This window comes from Xiphophorus maculatus, chromosome 3 (assembly GCF_002775205.1).
Source record: "Xiphophorus maculatus strain JP 163 A chromosome 3, X_maculatus-5.0-male, whole genome shotgun sequence".
NCBI classification, from domain to species: Eukaryota; Metazoa; Chordata; class Actinopteri; order Cyprinodontiformes; family Poeciliidae; genus Xiphophorus; species Xiphophorus maculatus.
The window spans coordinates 14,136,106-14,160,436 of NC_036445.1; the positions used below are offsets into that span (position 1 = coordinate 14,136,106).

Genomic DNA, 24,331 nt, shown 5'->3' on the forward strand with positions numbered 1-24,331 from the left:
TGCAGAATCAAATATATCATTGTTATTGTAATTCATCACAATACAATACAATTTATTACAACAATTATTTCAAAGGCTTAGAAAACATTTTCAACATAAACTCTTACCAGTTCATCTCTTGCAATCTCATTGGGCTTGACTACCTGTTTCAGCTCAGCAGAGGTGTTAATCTGTAGAAACACAGAATATATATCAATAAAAAACTATATAGGTGCATCTCAGTAAATCAAAGTATCATTAAAAGGTTCATTGGCCAATGTGATGTATTTCAATAATGTTCAAAACTTTAGGCTTAGAGCTGATTCAGTTTCTAAGAAAATTAGAATATTTTATCATAATATAAAAATATGTGTGCGACGCTACTGTAAAAAAACAGCCCACAATGAGCAATTAGAATTAATTCACTTTTTTTTCTTGACAGCAATACAAAGTCCCAATTTCTCACCTTGAGCATTAGCATTGTGGCTACTAAAAATATACTTCTACCGTAGGCATTAAGGCCAATTAAATTCCATCGAACTTGCCAAATATAATAAAGCTATGCATATTGTGAGTGCATACAGTATATACTATAACTTTCTACCCAATATTGTGTCCAAGCCGTTCTTTGCAATTGCGATATTGCATATAGTGATGTTTTGATCGTAATTGATATACTGTGCAGCAGTGCATAAGACCAAAAAAAAGGCTGAGCACTAGCAGCCGTGCAGACCGGCCTCTGGCTAAGATTTGAACCCACAACTTTTTTATAAGGTGATAGTGCGAACAGCTCCACTATGATGCAGCCCGTGTCTGAGCATTATAGCGGAAAGCTTAGTTGAAAGAAAAAGTGAAGAAGCAGTGAGAATAACCACAACCCACATGCAGAAGGTCAGTGGGGCTATCATGTTGTCTCACCTTTTTATTGGTCTTAAACAATAATAAAGTTGGCAAGCTATTATCATTGAAATTCTCAAAAAAGTCTGAATTATATACTTGTGTGAATAATATTTTTAACCTTATGCATTTAATTAGTGACGTTAATGTTTTGATAACGGCCTTGATGACTGAAAAGCCCCTGCAAAAATATTTTCAAGGAAATGTTTTAAGTGGACATCTTCTCACATCAACCATTTCTGCCTAGTGAAATATAAGTGCACATAAAATACTTAGTATTTGTAGACAGACAGAATAAAGTGATCATCAGCTTACCTTTTCTTCATATTCATAAGTAGGACCTCTCTCAGATGTAGCATAGTCGTACTCATCCTCTATACACACGAGGGACAGATAAAAAAAAAAGCAAAAGCATAATAAGCTATGGGAAATGTTAAGATAAACAAATTGCTGTAATTACTGTAAAGTGCACAATACTGCAGTTAAATGATGCTGAACTGTAGCTCACCTTTCTTATTAGACTGTAAATCTAGAAGAAAATGGCAGGAAGAGGGAAAAGAAGCATCATTAACAAGAGTAATGAGCGAGAAAGCAGACCATCATTTTACACGTCCTCACAAAATGAGGGAAGAGCTAAAGGGTATTAGATACGTGGGCGCTTGCATGAGTAATGAGTGAGTGAGTGAGTACCAATGCGAGGAGGATATGGGCGGTTCTGGAAGGCCCTCTCCTCCTCCTCTTCATCATCCTTTTCTTCCTCGCTCTCAGCTGGTACGAGCTCTTCAGTGGTCCGAGTCTCAGAGAAGGAAGTGGTCATGAGTTCACTGATGTCCCCTCGCTCTGCCTTGACAAGCTCCTCTGAAGGGATGCACAAAAAGTACACATTATCAATGCTAATTTTCGGTTCTGTTGAAAGGCTTGAACCTTTAATAATGCATTTGAACATGAACTCAATACATAAGCTTTAATTCATTTATATGATGTCACAATTTTAAACCTCAACCTCAAATATATGAACACATTCACACTAATGTCACGTTTTACCACCATCAACAAGCTCCTAGCAAATGTCTTGTGGGCTATTTCACAATTCATCAGGGACGCTTTGTTAAAGTTAATTTTTTATTGATTTGTTTCCTGGCAGAAGCACAGTCTACACTCTAGATAGTTTCATGTTAGCTCATTTATTCATCTTAAAACTAGCCATATGTCTGTGAGGGATCAGTAAGGTTGGAAAAATGAGCATTGAGCTTTCAACCTTCTGACATGAAGCTGAAAGGAAGAGGGATTGAGATGTTTCATTACAACCCAGGAAGAAAAACAGGCCCAGTGTGCCATAAATCATGAAGCTGCAGGAACAGCAGCGCCGCTGTTCACCAGAAGGAAGCCCTCAATGCCTTTAAGGTATTTAGAGAAGGTCAGACATAATAAAACAAAAAAAATAACATTACATACAAAAGATATACAGTACTCAATACTCTGCATTGAGTACAGACCAAAGGTTTGGACACACAGTTGTGTCCAAACTTTTGGTCTGTACTGTATACATTTTTATACCACTTATTTTTTATTTTTAAAGTTTTTTCTGGCTTTAGTGGCCTTTACTTGACATTGGTCAGACAGGAAAGTGGGTTGTGAGATGGGGGGAAGACAGGTCAACATGCCGGGACTCGGACCTGTGACGGCTGGGTCGAGGAGTAAGGCCTCCGTTTATTTTTTTTCATATGCAAACTCAAATAATCAGAGGAATGCTTCTCTGTAAAAACAAATGTGTATGGATTTTTGTCCATCCATCCATCCATCCATCCATCCATCCATCCATCCATCCATCCATCCATCCATCCATCCATCCATCCATCCATCCATCCATCCATCCATCCATCCATCCATCCATCCATCCATCCATCCATCCATCCAGGTTGATACTTTCCGCTGCCCAACAGAAATTAGAAAAACCACTGAAACAAAAGAGTCCGTTCTAAGGCAATGTTCACAGTGACACCTTGGCAATGCATGGATGAATTATTAACCAAAGTCAGTGAAAGTGAAATACAGATTCAGTTTTAACTGGACATCTATTATTGTACTACAGAGGTGTAGCCTGTCTGAGTGAACCAGGGATTTTTTCTTTTCATGTTCAGTGTATTAGCGTGACATTTGTTCAAATAAAAGAAGCTCTTGGTGGTCTGTCTGGGTGTAAATGTGTTGTGAACTATGAGTACAGAAACTCCAGTAGGCCAGCTGTGTGGTTGAGCTGTCAGTTTACCACAGATCTGATGCAAACTTAGCAGTTTGCTCAGGTGGAAAGGCTGCTTATGTTCGAGCTTTAAAAGCCTGTGCTGACAACTGAGCTGGGCCTGTGTCAGAGGTCATAATGAAGAAGATTTATTTGGGGGGCTATTGGGTTTGTTTTTGATAGAAAAGGGGCAGCTACGTTGTTCACTGTGACACGAGTTTTAACTCACTCAGTGTTGTGAGGTTGCTGACCAAAAAAAGAGGCTCCTGCTCTCGTTGACTTAAAATTTGCAGCTGCCTACATTGGTTAAGCTATTTACCCTCTTCAGAAAACGTTTACAGTGAGACAGAACAATGATTTAAATAATTAGGAAACAATGTCAGAAAAATGCTCAGAGGACTCAAGACTGGGCCTTCAAACCTAAAAACACTGCAACTGCTCATCATTAATAGTTAATGATGAGCAGTTGTTTTGATACCAGTGGATGAAATATATGTATGTATATATATATATATATATATATATATATATATATATATATATATATATATATATATATATATATATATATATATAATCCAAATTATTTCAACTGTACCTAAAAACAACAACTAGTTTATTGAAACTTGGCCACAAATCTCAGTTCCAGCAGGACAATGAATACCAATGAACACATCAAATCTGGCTTTGGATAAAACACAGTAAGATTAAAGAAAAAATAAGTTTACTATGCTTAACATCTGGAAACCAACAAATATAAATAAAGTGAAATATAGACATATCAGATGTATGTCAGAAAGTTGTTAACAGCTAACTGTGTGTTGCAGCTCAGCTCGCTAGCCAGGAGACAAACCAAATATTGGTGGAAGCGTATTTGTACATTTCAGTTTGTATATATAATTGTGACCTTTATAGAAATAAGATAAAGTTCACAAGAAATCTCAATTTGAGCACCCAAATTAATGTCTAATAATTATTGGTATTTGTGATAATCATTCTACATTGAAAGAAACACTCTGATAAATTATTAAAGGATTAAGATACTGAATCACTTATTCACATTACAAGCGTATGTAATTAAAACAATTTTCCTCACAAGACTGACTGTAAAACCGAACGGTTTAGAAAAAAGCCGTTTGTCTTACGGATGTCACTGTGCAGTTCCTCAGCTAATGTTGGATCCTTGTAAAGCAAAGCAAGACTCTGGTTCATCCTCTCCTCAATAACATGGAGATGTGTGTAAACCTGTAGAATAATAATAATAATAAAAAAAAGTTAGCTAAGAAAATTGAAGAAAACAAACAAACTGATCAGAAGGGGTTGTCTCCATTTAACTACTTTTAAAACCTGCAAAGATCTCACTTTAATGGAGTTGAGGCCAACAACAGATGTTGTGAAATTTTAAACTTCTCTCATGCATGCAAGCTCTTCAGCACAAACTGTTCTCTGAGTTTCTCTGTCAGCAGAAAGACACGTTGCCTCCTAAAGCCTCCCACCTGGAATTTCATCTGCTCAGCTTTCTGCGGGTCGACAGCCACAATGTGCTGGTAGTGCCTCAGAGTGTGTCTGCGGTCCTTCTGCTCTGCAGCCATGTAGCGTTTCAGAGCCTGCAGCACGCGCTCAGGCTGGAAGTTAAGAGAGAAAGGAAGCAGTCAGTAAAACCCGGCACTGCGACATCCATTCTCTGCCAGAAATGTGAAATCTTAAACCCACTTAGGATTATTACTAGGGTTTGCATTGCATAAATCTCCATTTTCTGCCATGGTTTGCACTCTGGGATGGATTTACCTGAGGGGGATCAGCTTGCACAGCTGTCAGGTAGTTCTCCAACGCCAGACGGCGGTTGTTGTTGAGAATGGCCTCGACTCTGGCGAGGTGAGTCTCCACCAGCCTCTGCCTCTCCCCAGCGACTTGTTCCTCCAGCGTCTGCAGCACAGACTGGAAGTGCTGAAAGAGAGAACAAGAGGAAGCTGATAAACTGATGAACAGCTCGGGGAACTGTTCAGACTTAAACTTAGACGGAAGTATAAAATGTATACCTCATTCAGGGCCTGCCGCTCTGACTTTGGCAGGTTTTTGGACTGGTTGTCAGCCTCTGCCCACTCCTTCATTATCTGATCCATGGAACAACACAAATTCACATTATCTCTATAAAATGAACAAACTCAATCTGAATGTGCCAGCTAAACAGAGTGCAGGGATTCCCCCAGTGTAAAGCCAGCAGGCTTTACTTGTGCCCGCACCAAGCCTAGCACTGCTTATTAATTTCAGTCTTTTTAAAATGTTTGCATTTTTTCAGACTTTATAGTTGGTGTTCAGATATTAATCTTCAATCTTCCAATAACATATAATTATCAAGTGATATTTTTAAATTTTATGTCAACTTTAAACATTTTTTAACTCAAAAACACGACGGGCCGCTGGATGAATGACTGCGGAGCGCCTCAACCACCGAGCTTAGCAAGTTTTCTGGGGGAAATCTTGGAGTGGTATATTGCACATGCACCAAATGTTAACTCAGTAAAACATCCATAAAATATTTTGACTTTTATTCAAGAAAGCGGTAAAAGGTGTGTAACAAGTCCTGTTCTAAAATCCACTAATTAAAATTACAGAAAGTATATGCCATAAAATATGCCGTAAAATCTATATTTTTCCATCTCTTATTTGGTACCTTCAGTTTCCCCAAAGTGGCTGGGGAACACACAGCATTTTTGAAAAGTTTGCATACCATTGGACCTATTTTCTCTCTTTACAAACACAGTCTAAAGGTTTTTTATGGGGTTTGGTGATGGTTAAACCTCTTAAGTGTCATGAGAACACTAATGACCCATTGGATAACATGAAAATGTTTTCAGCTTGACATTTAAGGGGTTAAATGATAAACACAAAGTAGTGTAGAATTGCAAAGTGGTAAGAAAATCATATGTTTCTCAAATCTTTTACTGATACAAATTGTGAGGAATGCATGGAAGCATACTGTCTTGCCTGGACTGGACCATTCTAACACATGAATGTGATTTGATTATTTGCTGTATGTTTAGGGTTACTGTCCCGCTAGAAAATGAACTTAACCAGTTCTATTCCAGGACTGTCCAGGATTTCATTTTCTCAACAACTATGAACATCTATTACTGCTAGAGGAAACAATTCCCACACCACGTTTGACTGTGAGAAGGTTGTCTTCAGAGTCATGTGAAGGATTCATTTTTCACCACAAGTATAACTCTAAATAGTGTATTTGGGTGCATGTAGGCCAAGGAATTCAAGTTTGGTCAGGGGGTCTTTCATGTGTTTCCTGTGTGCCGCATGCAACTTGTGACAAACTACAAACTCTGGTTTGCTTCTTGCCACACAGAAAGGCCAGATTTGTAGAACACACTGCTAAGAGTTGTGCGGTCAACAACACCGCCACATGAGTTATGGGTCTCTTGGCCTCTTGGCTACTTCTCTGATTAATGCTTAACTTGACAAAAATGCGCAGAGGGTACAGAAACGTCTATGCAACTCTGCGAATGCCAACAGACTCTCATTTGTTAATTTAATGGAAAACAAGAGCAATCATCTATCAAAACGAGCCCGACATGCAGCTTCCCCGCTCCCCGCTCTGTGAAATTCACCTCATTAATGCGCTTCATCCTGCGCTCCTCCAGGTCCGTCTTGGCACGTAGGAAGTTGGCGTGCTCCGTGTCGTCCACAGGCTTCTCAAAGTAAACATCAACCCCGTCCGTGGGGCGAGTTGTGGTAACTGAATGGGAACAACAGGAAACTGATTGTTAATGGCAGCACAAGCAAGGCAACAATTACCCCATGAATAAATGGATAGTCTAAGCACATTCATGAGACATTCCATCATCTGAGCACCATCATTCTTTGGTGCCTGGACTTTAGCTCTGTAAAAATGCAGTTTACTAATGAGGAAAGCAATGAGATATGGTTTCTTCTAGCTCACTTTTGATGTGCATTAGAGAAGCTTTAACTCTTTCTTTTTCTATAACAAGGCCTAAGCCAAATGGTAACACAGACTGAGAGCTTTTGCTTTCACTCTTAAATTAAATTTGAATCTTAGCAAAAGAATAACTATTTATCGCCTTAAAATAATATAAAGCAACATAACAGTCCATCTTCAGGTATTTCACTCACTGCTTTCTGTGTAGCCCTCGCAGCCAGTATCATTTAATATTGATCTACCATCCTGAAATCGTTCTGATCGGATCTTTCATGTACCGTGGTTAGCTTCTGTATTTACTGTGCACACACACAAGCATGAACTCTGCTGTGGCCTTGCTGTGGTTGTGAATGTATGTTGTGCACCAGATTAAAGTGAAACACTTTCACATGAACATTTGTTGAGGTAGAGGGTTTAGAAAATACTGATGGAAAGTTGAACTGGAAGGAAATCGAGCTCCAGTTATACATGTAGCGTGCAGCAATGCATACATGCATTGTAGTATGTGGCGATATGTTTTGGATTTGTGTCCGCAAAGATGACGAATTCAGAAGGAGTGGCACTGAGGGGCATTTTTCACAACTGCTGCTTATGTTACTGCATGCGTTTCAAAAACTAAACACTTACAGCTGTCTCCCCTGGCCAGAGGGGCAGAAGTGGTGGGTTTGTGGCTTTTGTCGTTGTAAAATGAGTCCAAGTAGTCGGACGTCTGGTAAGGACCCAACTCAAAAGGGTATTCGTACTCCTCCCGGTCCTTCACAGCCGCTGTCTCATCTTCTTCTTCTTCTTCCTCTTCTTCGGCTTCGTCCTCATTGACGTCATCTTCCTCTTCCTCCTCCTCTTCCTCTTCATCTATCACTTCGTCGTCGTCCTCCTCCATGTCGACCTCGTCCAGGTCCGTTTCTGGAGAGGGGCTCGGAGTGGGGACCATCACCTTGGCACTGTGGAAAATAGTTCGTTTTTAAGAACTAATTTCTGAAACAGCAGCCTTCGCAGGGTTCTGCGGAGTCATCTTACACTGAGTTGAGTTTTCCGACTGTCTGGGACGCGAGCGTCTGAGGCACATCCTTTTCCTCTGTCTCTCCTTTTCCGTTTGAGCTGCTCCTGCCCGGGCAGCAGACATATTCGACGCCTCGGAAGTGGTCTCCGCATGGCAGCAGCATCCCGTAGCTGTGGAGTTCGAGATTCTCTGCGGTGCATTCCTGACACAAGCGCAGGGGAATACAGAGGAGGGAGTCTAATTTAGGGTGTTATTTATAGGATGCTGAGTTAAATGCTCTGTTAAAAGATAAAAAAACAGTACTGAGGTATTAAATAGTGTCTATTATTTCTTGCAGAATTATTTAAACTCCTTGCACTTTTTCACACTTTAGTCACATAGAAATACCTAAATGTATTTTAATGGGATTTTATATGACAAGCCCACACAATGACGCAAATAATTGTAAAGTGAAAAAGAAAATGATTTTCACGTTTTATTACACATAAAATCTGAAAATGTGGCATGGATTTGTACGCATTCCCTTTTACTCCAATACCCTATAACTAAAACCTCCAGCAGACTTTCTGAATGTTAAGCCGACAACAAAACAAATGTCTTTTCCAGCAGTCATTGCATGGGACATACAGCAGTAGACCAGTTGACCAAACATGCTGGACCTATATCTTAGTTGCTATGCGAGGGGCTGGGCTTAGCTGGGGTTGCTGGGTAATGATACAGAGCGGCTTAATAATCAGAAGATTTTTGAAAAAGCTCGTTTTCCAGACACTAAAAAAAGATTGACTCATTGCCACAAAATGGCTGGGTGTTTCTTAAAGCATTCAGGCTGTTTTTTGAATCAGCTGACACCCAAACTGAAGTATAATATGCAAATTGTGAAATTAAAATACTCTTCTTCATGAGTGAAACGGAAATTGTTTAAAGCTAATGCAATGATATATTGAGCTAAATACAACTGAATCATGAAACAAAACCTACAGGAGGCTGCAATACACTTGAGATTCAGCTGGAGGTTCACCTTCCAGCCTTCACACACTCTCAGAGCTTCAATGGAATCGTTTAGATCAAAGGATGCTCATGTGGAAGAAAGGCCCAGTCAAAGTCAAGAACTAAATCAAATTGAAAATCTGTGGGAAGAGCTGAAAATTGATGTTCACTGATACTCTCTATTCATTCTAATTCAGCTTAAGTTTTTTTTCTAAATTGCCAAAGGTTTCAGTTTCTAGATGTGCAAGGCTGGTAGGGACAAACCCCAAAGAACTCAGAGCTTGAATCAAAGCCAAGGTTTGGCTCAGGGGGGATGAGTACAAACACTTACCACTCTTAAGACTTTTTATCAGTAAAATATTTAGCAAACCATGTAAAGCAATTTAAAAATACTGAAGGTGTCTCAGAGGGAGAGTTAACTTAATGCTCTGCAGTACTGCTCACAGCCTGGAGTGGTAAAGGTTTTCGATCTTCGTTGATTGGATGAGCTATTTTAAACCCACACAAATGTAAAAAAAAAAGAAAGAGAAATCAACCTCACTAGTTTTATAACTTTCCACTTCAACCTAATGGCCCAAGCTTGATTAAAACATAACTTGTTCTCACCTCCTTGGCAATGTTGTGCCAGTAGACATAACTCTCACAGATGTTCATCTGCTCCTGGTGGAGAAAACGACATCTGTCGGGCACCAGCAGGGCCTCGCTTACATATTCGCCTTCTGCAGCAAAAGAATGTGAACTAGAATTAAAGTGGCAATTTAAAAGATTTATTTAAAGCTTGTTCTGACTAAAATTTATATAAAATGTTATGCAGATGTTATGAAAGTAAGTCCACAAATGCAGGTTATTTTGTATTAATGCAATACATTAATTAATGCATATATTAATTATATAATTTAGCATTTCACATGCTGCTTAAGACATACAAAAAAGAAAACAACTAACTGAACGGCCATTGCAGTGCAAATCAAAAGTGCTGCCGAGCAATCAGTTGTTTAACTATTGTTAGCTTATCTGGCCCCCTGGTGGCTTTTAGGAGAGAAGGTATCTGAAGCAGAACAATACATGCAACCTTGAATCCTAACTAATTTATAAAACTGCCCCAAAGACTATTAAAAAGCACAAGGTTTCCAACAGAGCAGTGTGGTATGTCATGTCGTTTTTGGTCAATGTACAAAATTACATCTGCTTTGTTTCACAATCTATAAGACCAGGACGTCTACAGTTTGGACTAGTTCATCCACATGTATACACAAATTCTTCACAATTATTGTTTGTGTGTGATATTATTGTCACAGCTTTGTTTGTCATACAAACATGGGTTTCCAAGGCAAAACCCTAATCTAAATAAAATAAAATAAAATAAATCTAATTGGTCTCTTGGTCAGAAAGACAGTAAAATAGGTGAAAACAAAAATCAAAAAAGAAACGTTAAAAAGATGCATTAAAAAAAATAACTAAAAAAAACTTTATTTGTCAGGAATACGGGATTAAATCTGGAAACTCAAACAGTTGAGTTTGAGTTTCCAGATTACTTAGTTATGTTTTTAGTTATCCACATTAGGAAAACAATTAAATTAACTGTCACACTTTTACAGGATTTCCAAGTCTGCACTGTAATCTTGCATTTACGTTTTGTCAAGTTTCTTGCTCCTCTGGGCGCTGTGTGGTGCAGTGGTCAGATCAGGCCACTAGGGCCAAAAATACAATCATTATTCTTTCTTACCCAGACAGCGGTAGGGCAGTACGATCTGACAGTGGCCCAATCCTTTCTTGCACCAGGCCTGGATGGTTACGGGTCTTTTAGACTCCTCTATGTGTGAGATTGGAAGCGCTGGGTACATCTGGACGGTACGGGTGCATGCAGAGACGCCAAAGACACAGAAACAGATTGGTAGGTGGACAGAACAAGGGGTGCGGGGGGAGGGCAAGGAAACATTTTTAAAGTAAGGGATAAAAGATCACTTCCAGGATCAGAGGAGAAGGACAAAACTGACAGGGGAAACAGTCATGCAGCAGATTGCATAAATATATGACAGCGCTTTGTGTTAAACGACATTACAAACACCTCCCTAGGAGTATATTAAAATAAATATTTCAGCACATTCAATTTTACATGTATTTTCGCCTAAATGTAGCTCAATGGTTTGAAACACAAGCTTACATTGTCGTTTAATAGCAGCAGGTATGTAAATAGCTCAGCCTAGATGCAGGCTATAATGCTATCTGCTTGAATGCAAAAGGATAAAAGCAAAGCTTCGAGTAAAAGGCACTGCAGATGCATTATGTCTCAGATAATCCCATTAGAGGCCTTTCAGCTCTATGGATGCCATCTGTAGAGAACATGTCTGTTTTGGCCCCCAGGTGGCGTCTGAGTCCCTTTGCTGCCCTGGTTTGGACTGACATTCTTTTAGGAGAATTGTTTCAGGAGCATGAGTGCCATTAAAAACACACGGGTATAGTATAGTAAAAGGTAACAAGAAGAGGAGAGGAGGATGGTGGCGTATTGGTGAAATATTGTAATATTTCAGCAGACTGCCATCTCTTTACTATATATAGTTAATATATAGATTTTAGGGGGGAGGTTTTAGACAAACCAAAAGAGAAAAAATTTAACCATTTGTGTGATGTAATAAAAATGCTGTTATTTAATCTTTCATGTTCAGATCCCCTACCTCCTGACAGTAAGACAGGATTTCGTTGGGCTCCTTGAAGCAGCCCTGGCGGCCCTGAGGGTCCGGCTCCCACTCCCCGTTCTGTAAGTTCATGTGCAGGAGCTGTCGGCCACAGAACATGGCGATCTGTGGCTCTGCCAGCTGGGGACCCGGCCCATTCACCTTGGTCATGGCAAGAGCCTGGAGAGCAGAGAGAAAGAGAAGAGTTAACACCAACGCCGAGGCAGACATTACAGTATATGAAGCTGGTTCATGGTAGACAGTTCTGGCACCATCTGCAAATAGAAAAGCCTGAGTGCAAGGCTGAGAAGAGGTGGAAGATCGGAAAAGCAGGTTGGGATAATGTACAGGAGAACCGACTGTGGAGGCGTTTAAAAGGAGTGCAGCAATTCTGCAATCTAAAAACCGACAAAAACGGGTCAGTGCATCCTCTGGGGAACAGCCAATCAAAAATTTTTTTACAATTGCAATGTTTCCACTAACTGAAAGAATCATCCTAATTATCAGAGTGCACTGACAACTAGTTAACATAAGTGTTAACTAGTTTCATGACCATTAAAATGAAATCTAGTTTCATCAACAATGGCTTAATAGCTTCTTTAATCCCCCTACATGCATAAAAACAAACAATTTTGTTTTTCAACAGAAAATGTGTTAATTACATAAAATCTTTTTGGGCTCTAATCCAACTCTCCATCTTTTTATGGTATCATCTCCTGATGATGGTGGCGCTTAGTGTTGTTATGAGAGTGTGTAGACTGCCCTGACAAAACTTATGTGTTCTGCCCAGTTTTTTTCAAGCCTGGAGATTGGCTGTGTGGATGTGTTTACATAAAGCACAGTTATAATCTCAAAAATCTGATATTTTTCTGATCACTGAATGCAATACACTAACTACCAGTTCTCAAAATGGTTTTTGAGTGAAAAAAGACTAAAAATTGGCAATTTTATCAGTGATGTGTTTAACATGAAGAAAAACGTTCAGAGATACATGAAGCTATTCAAAAGGAGACTATTTTAAATAATTTCTTGATACATGTTTGCAGTACATTCAGACTGTGGGAGAGAGCAGATAACAGGAAGGCTTAGTGAAGCACAGCAAAGTTCTCTAGTTCATCCTTTTGAGTCTTCAGCCTCTGTCAGTCATGGAACATGGTGGATTTGGAAATGTCAATGGATTTTAGGAAATCTAAGAGTTAAGGTAAATATATATATTCTAAAGAAAATCCAAATGAAGAATGCATAACAGTGCTAATCAATGGTAAAAACAAATAAAAATTCAACCAGAAAGAAAAACAGAGGATTATGCTGTTGATAGGAGTTTAATTATTATTATTATTTTAGCTGGATTGGTCATGATCAGCAATTAGCAGGTCAGAAATTCAAAACTCATATCAGTTTCCAATCAGTAAATTGTGCAGGTGCACACCAAAGGCTGCTCCCATCCACCCCTTTGGCTTGATTTCCTTCCCTGGCCTTGTAGAAAGCTGGTATTGATCCTAGGAGATGTTGCCTTTGCCTGGGGGAGGGCTCAGGGGAGCCCACACAGAGGAACAAACACTGGCTAGGTCTGGGAGTCAGGTGTTAATACAAGCTCATTGACCGATGCGCCACTTCACTACATTAACACACAGCGCAGAGACAGAGGGAGCCAGGGGAGGAATAAAGGAAGGGAGGGGCCCGGCGGCTCTATAAACAACACACAAGGACTTACTCTTCACTAACAGACAAAACAGTTTCAATAGAGCCCTTAGGGATCATGACAATAAAACATAGTCCATGTTTCTTTTGATGCAAAGAATACATGTCAACCAAAAACATTTGGGAATATCGGGTGAGTTTCTGTGGTTCGGCGGCATTCATGTTGGAGAATAGGTTACATTGTTAACTGTCCAACCCTGAAATTTACCCCCACAAAAAAAGGCATCCCGTATCGCCCAGACCCAGTGTTCGGCTCGTGTCCTTTTCATCTGCGCTGACAGACAGCCAGATAGACCTACTGACGACAGACAAGACGAGCGACGCAGTGCCAATTAGAAGCAAGCATCCCGCGGGGAAGAAATCTGGGAGAAGAAATAGAGGAGAGTGACGTATGATCAAAGGAAAAGCCCTGCTTGGACCGAACAGAGCTAAAGTGTTTGAAGTCCTAATTAAAATTTATACGGGATAAAATAAATATTTAAAGCCCTGCGAGTAAATGTACAATAAATACAATAAGCCCTCAGCAGTCTGTGCATTCTAATTAAACTAAAAGGAGTTTGTGTTTCTGCATGCCTTAGCAGATTTTTCCTTTTGTAAACTACGGATCTGCTTTTTTAAAACGACCCATCGTTTCCCAAAGCACGTCAAGGATTTTGGGGTTCATGGTTGCATATCTCTTTTGTAACACTTACAAAAGCGGATGTTTGCAATGTTGTTGTTGATTTCTTTTTTTTTTTTTAACTCCTACCAGGGTTGAAAGCTGTACAGGCAAAGTTTACTTCCTCTGCTTGGAAAAAGAAAAATGACTTTTATCCCCTGCATTTTCTTCTATTCTCTTGCTACTTTTAAGCTTTGCCATTTTTCATCCATTCTGCAGCAACAGACTTCTGGCTAGTTTTGTTATTTTTCAGTAATTTATGACCTACAGTGTTCTCGAGTCAAAATTGCTGCCTAAAAAAGGCACACCATGGAAAAAAGCACAAAAAAAACCCCAAACAACAAACAAACAAAACAGCTCATAAAAACATATGTAGGCATAAAACTATCAATTACATGTGGATGGTGATTAAAGTCAGCGCAAAAAAAAAAAAGTTGCACATATAGCAGGAACAAAATAACTGAGCAAAAATATCCTGGTTTTACGGTATTAGCGCAATGTTAAGAGAAGTCTACGATATGATTTTTATTTAAAAAGCAAGAGAAGCAATTGAGAAAATAATGTATCATATTGATTTTACATTTCTGTTACATATTTCTGAACATTTCTTTACTTCTGTTTGGACTTTGACAAGCACAAATATTACGAATTCTAAATAAATTCTAAATTTAGCAACTGAAACTTATGTTGCTCCCTTAGTTTTTTTTTTTTTTTTTTCCAAAATTTATTTATGCTTTAACATGAGGTACAGTGTAAAGGCAATGCAATGGTTATATAGTTACAGTGTACCTTTAAATACAAACGTAATTGTGCTAGAACAAGCCCAATTATACCCACATATATACACCTACACAAAATACATAAAATGGATCAAGTCAAAGTAAACATATTGCGTTAGCGGACAGAAACAGATATATCATAAGATAAACAAAATAAAAAAGGACCACAGTACTAAATTTCTTTCCCTCAACCCATACAAACACACACTCGAAAAACGAGAAAAAAAAAAAAATAAATAAATAAATACAATAAAATAAAAAAAAAAATAGATAAAAAATAAATAAATAAAATAAAAAATAAATAAAAAATCAGGTGCCAGGGGATACTTCTGTTAATGTATCAACCAAACTTAACTCAAGAAAGAAGATGAAAGAAAGAGAAATATTGATAAGAATAAAAAACATCAGCTACATAAAGTAGGTACTACCTTATCAGTCCGGAATATTAGGGAAATTAATCTTTCTAAGGGTTCTTAATAAGGGGCTCCACAAACCCAAAAATCTCATGGAAGAGCCTCTTAAAGTAAAACGGATTTTCTCAAGTTTAATGAAATACAGTGTATCTCTAAGCCAGTGGGTATATGATGGAGGTTGAGGCGACTTCCATTTTATTATAATCACTCTCCGTGCCAAAAAAGTCAAGAAAGCCAAGGAGGATTTCTGAAAGGAGGACAGGGTGGACTGTGGAGGTTCAACTCCAAACAAAGCAGTCAAGGGGTCAAGCTCCAATTTCTTGTCAAAAATATCTGACAGAATAGCAAAAACTTTGGACCAATAGTTAAAAAGCTGAGGGCAAAGCCAGATAGTGTGGATCAAATTGGCTGGAGAATGTTGGCATCTATCGCAGGCAGGAGAAACGTTGGTGTAAAACTTGGCCAGACGTGCTTTAGTATAATAAGTGCGATACACAAGTTTGCATTGAATTAAATTATGTCTGGCACAAATAGAAGACTTATGCACCAATGACAGGATTAGTGTCCAAAGATCCTCTGAAATGGTCTGTCCAAGGTCTTCCTCCCAAAGTGATCTATAGGAATTCAGGGTTTGTGGGCGTAGAAGCGTGATTTGATTGTAAAAAAAAGATATGGCTCCTTTCAATTTGACAGTAGGTTTAAGAAAAATGTCTAAAGGTGAATCTTTGGGAAGGTTGGGAAAATCTGAATAAGTAGAGCGGACAAAGCTGCGCACTTGCAAGTATCTAAAAAAATGATGGCGCGGGATACCAAACTTTCCAGAGATTTGTTGGAATGAGGCAAAAGTATTATCAATATACATATCATGAAAAGTTAAAATTCCTGTTCTCCGCCACGACAGGAAGATACCATCTGTGAGAGACGGCTGAAAGGTATGATTTGAAGCTATAGGGGAATAGACAGAAAGAGATTGCAAGCCAAAATGCCGTCTGAATTGCATCCACAGCCTCAAGGATGCATCAACTAGTTTATTGGAAGTATAAGGTTTAGTTGAGGACTGTAATGGTGAATGTAGTAAGGCTGCCAAGGACACAGGTTTTACAGAGTTGGCCTCCATAACAAGCCAAGCTGGAGAAGAAGGGCTATCTGACTGGAGCCAATATCTAAAAAGTCTAATATTTGAAGCCCAATAATAATATCTAAAATTTGGCAAGGCCATCCCCCCAAGCCTTTTAGGTCTTTGTAAGAATTGAGTGCGTATACGAGGGGCCTTCCCATTCCAGAGAAATTTGGTAATTATACTATCGAGTTTGCTAAAAAAGGACCGTGAGAGAAAGATAGGAATGCACTGAAATAGGTAGGAAAAACGTGGAAGGATGTTCATTTTGATTGAGTTAACCCGAGCAACCAACGAGAGGCCAAGCATCGACCAACGATCAAAGTCCTCCTTAACTTGCACTAATAAAGGAGAAAAGTTAGCTTTAAAAAGATCCTCGTATTTAGATGTAACCTGGATTCCTAAATAGGTAAAGCTCTGATCTATGACCTTAAATGGTAATGTGTGCAGTGGGTAACTTTTGGCTAATGCATTAGCTGGGAGTAATTCACTTTTGCTGAGGTTTAATTTATAGCCTGACAGCTGCCCAAATTTATCAAGTGTGGCAAGTACAGCAGGAATAGAAATATTCAAATTAGAAATGTACAAAAGAAGATCATCAGCATATAAAGAGACCTTTGTTTCCGTATCATTCCTCTTAATACCTATAATACTTGTATTACATCTAAGCGCAATTGCGAGGGGTTCAATTGCCAAAGCAAATAATAAGGGACTCAGTGGGCAGCCTTGGCGAGTAGAGCGACTGAGGCGAAAATAGTCAGATTGAGTATTATTTGTCCTAATCGATGCATATGGGTCAGAGTAAAGTAACTTAATCCACGACAGAAAATTTTCCCCAAAGCCAAATTTCTTAATCGAGTAGAATAAATATGGCCACTCCACTCTGTCAAAGGCCTTTTCAGCATCTAAAGATATCACAACTTCTTGAGTACTGACAGAGGGTGGGCTGTAAATTACATTAAAGAGTTGTCTTATGTTGGAAAAGGAGTTCCTATTTTGTACAAAGCCGGTCTGATCTATCCCAACCACAGTGGGAAGCACTGTTTCTAGTCTTAGAGCTATTGTTTTTGCTAGCAATTTAAAGTCAACATTAAGTAAACTTATCGGGCGATAGGAAGAGCAGAGTTGAGGGTCTTTGCCTTTTTTAGCCAGCAGAGTAATAACTGCCTGATTAAGGGTCTGAGGTAGACACCCAGAGGTTAAAGATTCGTTGTATACCTCTAAAAGTAGTGGAGAAAGCTTGTCCCAAAATATTCTATAAAACTCACAAGGGTACCCATCAGGGCCTGGACATTTACCCCCCTGCAGGGCCTTAACTGCCTCAGTGAGTTCAGAGATTACAATAGGTCTCTCAAGATCGTCGGCTACACCCTGATTGATGGTGGGAACTTCCAAATTGTTAAAAAAGTTATCAAAGTCGGTTACAGAAGGAGTACATTCTGAGGAGTATAATGACCTATAGAAATCCTTGAAGGCCAAATTAATTTCCATTGGGTCAGTTGTGATGCCTTGGGTAGTTTGGATCTGAGAGATGTGGCGAGAGGCTGACACTCGTCGAATTTGGTGAGCCAGGAGTTTACCAGCCTTATCTCCATGTTCGTAAAACTGGGCACCAGATTGAAGTAGCAGCTCAGTAGTATGTTGTGTCATGAGCACATCAAACTCAGCTTGCAACACGAGGCGATCCTTGTACAAAGTGGGAGAAGGTGATATTGCATACAAGTTGTCAATTTGAGAAATGTGGCGTGTCAAAGTATTAATTCTCTCTCTTCGCAGCTTATTTTCATACTTTACATAGGAAATAATTTCCCCTCTGATGAAGGCTTTAAGCGTCTCCCAGAGTAGTGAGGCCGACACCTCAGGTCCTCTATTATTTTCTATAAAAAAATCTATTTGTCGTGCTACAAAAGATACAAATTTTTCATTTGATAGCAGACGGGTGCCTAGCCTCCATGGAGGCCGCTCAATGGGGTGAGAGTCAAATCTAATAGATATAGAAACTGGGGCATGATCTGATAGGACAATAGCATCATATTTGCACCCAGTGAGAGAGGACAGCAATCTATTATCAATCAAGAAAAAATCAATACGCGTAAAGGTGTGGTGGACTGGGGAAAAGAATGAGTAAACCTTCTGGGAGGGGTGAAGAAAACGCCAGGCATCATGAACATTAAATTCAGACATAAAGGAGTTAATCATTTTAGATGAGCGCAAAGGCATGGTTATGTTTGTTGAGGAGCGATCCAACTGAGGATCAAGCCAGCAGTTAAAATCACCTCCCAATATTAAATGATAAGTGGACAGATTGGGAAGTGACTGGAAAACATGTTTAAAAAAGTATTCGTTGTCATAATTGGGAGCATATATATTAGCCAATGCCACCGGGATATTGCAAATGGTACCAGTGATAATAACGTATCTACCACAAGAATCAGAAATGGTTTGAGAGTGCACATAGGGGACAGATTTACTGATAAGGATAGCCACTCCTCTAGATTTAGTGTTAAAAGAGGAATGATAAACTTGACTAACCCAGGTGCGCTTCAGTTTCACGTGGTCCACGTTCTTTAGGTGCGTCTCTTGAAGGAAAGCTATTTGTGCCCCCAATCGTTGCATATGATGTAATACCTTACTGCGCTTCACAGGATTGTTGAGCCCCCTGCAGTTAAAGCTGGTGAAATGGATCTCTCGTCCTACCGCTGTAGCTGGTGTCAAGTGAAGATCAGCCATAGGTCAAAGTAAAACACAAAAGTAAACGAGAATCACCCTGGTCACCCGAAAAAAAAGAGACATACACAGACAAAAAAACAAAAAGAACAACGTAACGCACACACCCCTGCCACCTGAAACCCTCCCTAAACCAACCCATTCGCTGAAGCATTCCCCCAAACGGGATGCGCGAAACCCCATCAAAAAGAAAACAAAAAATAGCATCCAGCTTACTAGAGGCTGAAAAATGAAAGTAGTCTTAACTACTGACTACTCTCCTGGGAATGTGATGCAAATATAACAATATGCGAAAAATGCACCATCTAGAGAACAACAGGTTTGTAGAAACATGAAATATATTATAAGGCATGTAAAACTAATGTGCAATCGGATACACAAATGCCCCCTTGTATCAACAAGAACCAAGAAAATAAAAATACATTTCCAAACTAGGAGTTAAATCCACAGTGTATCCAGAGTACTCGAAAGGCACTGTAGAGAACCACAATGCATTAAATAATGATTGTATTGTACAGAGTATTACAGTTCCCAAACAAAATGTTATCCCATCACTGGGTAGCGGCCCCTCTGGGATTCAACTGTGGCCGGATCAACCACATTTTTAATGTTTTTCTCAACAAAGTCTGCAGCAAGGGCTGGGTCCTCGAACTTACGGGTCTGCCCGTTGGGAAGAGTGATCCGTAGTATTGCAGGGAAAAGAAGCCCAAACTTGATTCCAGGGCAAGAGTGGAGTTCCTTCTTCACTTTCGTAAACGATGCGCGTTTTTTAGCAACTGAGGTTGAATAATCAGGGAAAATGAACACACGTTTTCCTTCATAGAGTAAGGGAGACGACTCACGAGCCCTCCGTAGAATCTCATTCCGTTCTTGAAACAGGTTGACACGGACAACGAACGGGCGCGGTGGGTCCCCCTCTGCTGGCTTGGCCCGCGATGTGCGATGAGCCCGGTCAAGGGCAGGCTCAGCGTCGAGGCCGAGCAGATCCTGAAGCAGCTTCGATACAAACTTCGTCGGCTGTTGACCTTCGGATCCCTCCGGTACGCCCACAAGGCGGATGTTATTTAGTCTGGAGCGACCCTCCAAGTCTTCACATTTCTTGGACAGTGTGTCCACTAATACATTTAACGATTTGACCGAGGCCTCCATGGTAGCTAGCCTCCCATCCTGATCGTTAGCAGCCCGCTCCAAATCGTGAATGGCAGTCCCAAACGAGGCAATTTTAGCTTCTAGCGGTGCCAGCGCGGCTGAGATCTCCGTCTTAACGACATTCGAAACAATGTTCTCAAACCTGTTGATGAGATCAGTGCGGGAGTCGTTCAGCATCTCTTGCATCTTGGATAGCAGTATGCTATTAGCATCTGGTTCAGCAGGAGCCTCGTGGTCAGCCTTGCTGCGAGTAGCCTTGTCGTTTTTCCCCATATTCAACTGCGGTACTTACAAGTTACACATCAGATATGTATTTTCGTTCACTAATAGTCCAGTATGTTCCAAAAAAGTGTGTAAAGAGGTGCAAAAATTTACATTAAAACACATATCCCATCGGAGCACCCGCAAAACACGTCCTACATAGTCGGTGCTCAGCAGCGCCCCCCATGTTGCTCCCTTAGTTTACACGCCCACATTGTCACCGTGTTTTGTGAATGGGAATCTTTCCATACTGTGAAATTTTGATTTTCTTTCAGCCAGCTGACTGGCAGTGTTCAGCAACATCTGGGCATGAGTAGGACTGTTTTACCCAAACATGTGTACATCCTGAGAAGAATCCCTATCTAATAAAAATAATTTTAAGGTAGTATGGGAATGGCATTATTAGACATATAAAAAATTTTTTTTGTTTATTTTGTGATTGGTGACCAGCTCATAATCGGTGTTTACATTCCAAAGATATCTGCATACAGTAACTGAATGCATGCAAAGCCACACAAATGAATTTATTGATTTAAATAATAATAGAAAACATAAAATATATGTAGCCACTTGCTTTTTCCAACCCTTTGATGTAGAAAAAACACTGATTTGTGCTTCAAGGTTAATACCAATGGTTGCTCACCTGTTCTACATTTGTCATCAGTTTTTCAGCCTACATGGCTAGCCTGGGATTTGCTCATCGCTATTGTATTATACTGCATATTTGTTCAGTTTCTCGTCCCGTTTATTGGAGTACTCAGTCATACCCGTGTCTCCAGCGTGTTCTGCATCTGGGTTATCTTTGTCATTTGCACCAATTCTTGACAGGTTGGGTTTGTTATTGGCTTGGTTGAATTGGATCTTCGGGCCACACGCTGAATTGAAACATGAGCACAGTGTGCTGTCTGCGTCTATCACACATTACACAATTTTCAATATTTCATGACCAGAGGAAGATTTTGTTTGTGTAACACAATGTAATCAACTTTTTTGTTAATTTGTGGATGACTCATTGCTATATATATATACGGTATATATATATATATAGATGTTTTTCTTCCATTTCCAATAAGATAGTACTGCAGGTAATACATCGAGTTGACAACTCTTAGCCATATAAATTTTGTTATCTTCTCCTTTGAACTTAATTCTGCATTCAGAAAGCACAATGATAATGTATACCTTTTATCACCACATGCCTCAAAATGCATTATTAAAATTACAGTTTTCAATTGTTTAATGGTGCTGTTTTTTTCATTTTTTCATTTGAAGACATCGAGGAGCTAACTCCAGGACCATGTGCAGGACAGACATGGGAAAACGCTACTGCAGCTGCTCAAATAGTCGGCCTGCTGAGCCCATTCCTCCACAGACATATCTCTGCATCAGAAAAGGTCAGTGCCACAAAGACAAATAAATAAAAAATAAATAAATGAACTTCCTGATATCTGAGAAGATAACACGGCAGCTCCAGCTCTCTCATTCTGCCAGCTCTCCACTACTGCACTTGCAGAAAATCAATGCTGAGCGACTGCAACTGTATCGCCACCTTTCTCCTGAATCAATAGCGGTCCATCAGGAGCCCGAGACCCTGACCTCCAGTCCAGCCCTGTGAGGCTAGATTGGAGGTCTCAAGCCAGACTGGGAACGAGATTGCAGCTCCCCATGTTGTGATCACCTCTGATAACACAGTATCTAATAGAAAATACTTTAGCTCAGTGATGGGCGATGTCGTGTCTGGGAACCTTTGCTGTAAATTGTAAGTAGCTGTAGGTGTGAAATGTATTTTGTTGAATTTCGAAACTTCTTTCTTAGACGCTGCTGGAAGCAGGCTGACCAGATTGTGGATCTCCACTGAGTAAAAAGAAGCAGAAGTGCAATGATGTAGACTCCTTCAAGAATCAGCAAACACCATGCTTAAATCTGAACTCTCAATTAGCTTGTGTCTGTCTAACTCAGTGTTAATGACATCATATGATTAAAAAAAGAAAAGACATTTCAAATAAGAAAAAAAGTCCAACTGTGAATGCAGAACCCAAACTAGAAACAAAAAACATGGGTCAGGATGCACAGGTCTGAATTTTGTGGAATATTTCCGACCTCTGTTTTTCTGAAGCTCTGACATGCCGATTTTAATTTCACTTCTAGGTTTTACATTTAACATTGTTAAAAACTAAAAATACATGATGTTTTGAATGATGTAGATACACACAGTCCCACTGAGATTGCACAAATTAATTTGTTAAATTTAACTGATTTTTAAAAATATCTTTATAGATTGTAAAAAAAAACAATCATGCTTTTACCTTAGGTACTTATTCACTTCCCTATGTATTGTTTGAATTGGTGTCTATTTTAAAATATTGTTTTCCTCACACATTAGTATAGATGTAATAGTTGCTATAATAAAAAAAAAACATAAGAAAAGTATTGAATTTTTTTATTTCAACTGTCGTCAGCTTCATGCGTGGTCATTAAATATTTACGTCAGGAGCAGAAGCAGCCTCACACTGATGTGTGACAGTGTTGACGTCATAAAACAGTATTATTGCTAGTATTTAAAAAAATGGCAAAGTAACAAGAGAGTTCACATTTTAAACTCTCTACAACATCTGATATTAGCAATTAGTGCAGTTATGTAATTAGTGCACTTAGGACAAATACACTAATAAAGATCAGAGGCTGAAGGATTAAATATAAAAAGCAAATCAACTTTGCTGAACTCACATCCTGAATGAACCAAATACTGTTGATGTGTAAGAAAAATTACATTTTTCCTTTTTAAGTTGCTTCTTACACCTTTGTGCTTCGGCTGAGTTCAATCTAAAAACATAAGTAGTAATGTAAATAGCTTCTTCCTTCAGAGTGCCGTAGAGTGTTGATTCACTAATCAGAAAATATTATGTGTTCTAGCTTTTGACAAACCATTAATTCTGGTTAACGATTTCTCTGAACATTTCTAACTAAAGGGCTTCATAACTTGTAAAAATTTTTTGCTTTCTCCCAGGGAGGGTTTTAATTGAAAATACCAAATTTGACAGAATAAAAATCTAGAAGTGTGCTCCTTGAGCATGTGTGAACACACCTGTACAGCCAACCTGCACACTCCAAAAAAGTGAGTTGGGCACAAAAACTGGAGTTTGACTGAGACACTTGCACACTTCCCAACACCACAGCATCAAGGGCAGAAGCTACCTGGCAGAGATAGAGTTGGATTTGCGCCCAGAAAGATTTTATGAGAATCACACTTTTATCTTCGCCAGGGAGATGATGCATTGTTGTTTTATATGTCTGTGTGTCTGAGGAGGGATTAAATAAAACCATCAACCCAATCAACATGGAGGGTGGGATGGAGCATGAGCAAAGGCGGAACCTGAAAAATTAAAATCTCTTACCTTGAAATACTTGACACAGAATTTGACATGTTTTATAAATCATCAAGATATGTCTAAAACTACAGTATGAAAGGGCAAGAAAAGATTAATATGATTCTTTTTGGTTAGATCATGTGCATGTAAATTGTGTTTTTTGCAATTGACAGGACCGCAAAGTACAGAGGCATCTCTGGAGTGTACAGTTACCATGCATAGAAGAGGCTGGGGGTGTTTAGGGGCTGCTACAGTGGTGATATCCCAACAATCCCGTGCTCCACAGATCATGCTATAGTGCTGATGAGGCTGAATAGGCTGACAGCTCGGTACCCTGACAGCTCCCACTGCAGGGAAGACTGCATCATTAATAACAACCTGGTGATATATGGGGAGACACATTGATTGGATTTCAACCTTCTCAACCTTTTCTTT

General features: G+C 39.4%; 1 protein-coding gene across 2 annotated transcripts in view; it reads right to left on the reverse strand.

Annotated features, from left to right (window-relative positions):
* The window catches only part of aplp1 (amyloid beta precursor like protein 1), a 49,877-nt gene that overhangs the window by 4,730 nt on the left and 20,816 nt on the right, over nt 1-24,331 (reverse strand). For both annotated transcript variants that reach the window (XM_005798422.2, XM_023330506.1), the window contains exons 2-15: nt 11,724-11,903; nt 10,775-10,892; nt 9,655-9,767; nt 8,079-8,263; nt 7,689-8,002; nt 6,733-6,860; nt 5,152-5,226; nt 4,901-5,059; nt 4,609-4,737; nt 4,258-4,357; nt 1,567-1,734; nt 1,385-1,405; nt 1,192-1,250; nt 108-170 (exon numbers count right to left, since the gene is read on the reverse strand). In XM_005798422.2, coding sequence (XP_005798479.1) covers nt 108-170; nt 1,192-1,250; nt 1,385-1,405; nt 1,567-1,734; nt 4,258-4,357; nt 4,609-4,737; nt 4,901-5,059; nt 5,152-5,226; nt 6,733-6,860; nt 7,689-8,002; nt 8,079-8,263; nt 9,655-9,767; nt 10,775-10,892; nt 11,724-11,903 — 1,812 coding nt within the window. The remainder of the gene's footprint in view (nt 1-107; nt 171-1,191; nt 1,251-1,384; nt 1,406-1,566; nt 1,735-4,257; nt 4,358-4,608; nt 4,738-4,900; nt 5,060-5,151; nt 5,227-6,732; nt 6,861-7,688; nt 8,003-8,078; nt 8,264-9,654; nt 9,768-10,774; nt 10,893-11,723; nt 11,904-24,331) is intronic.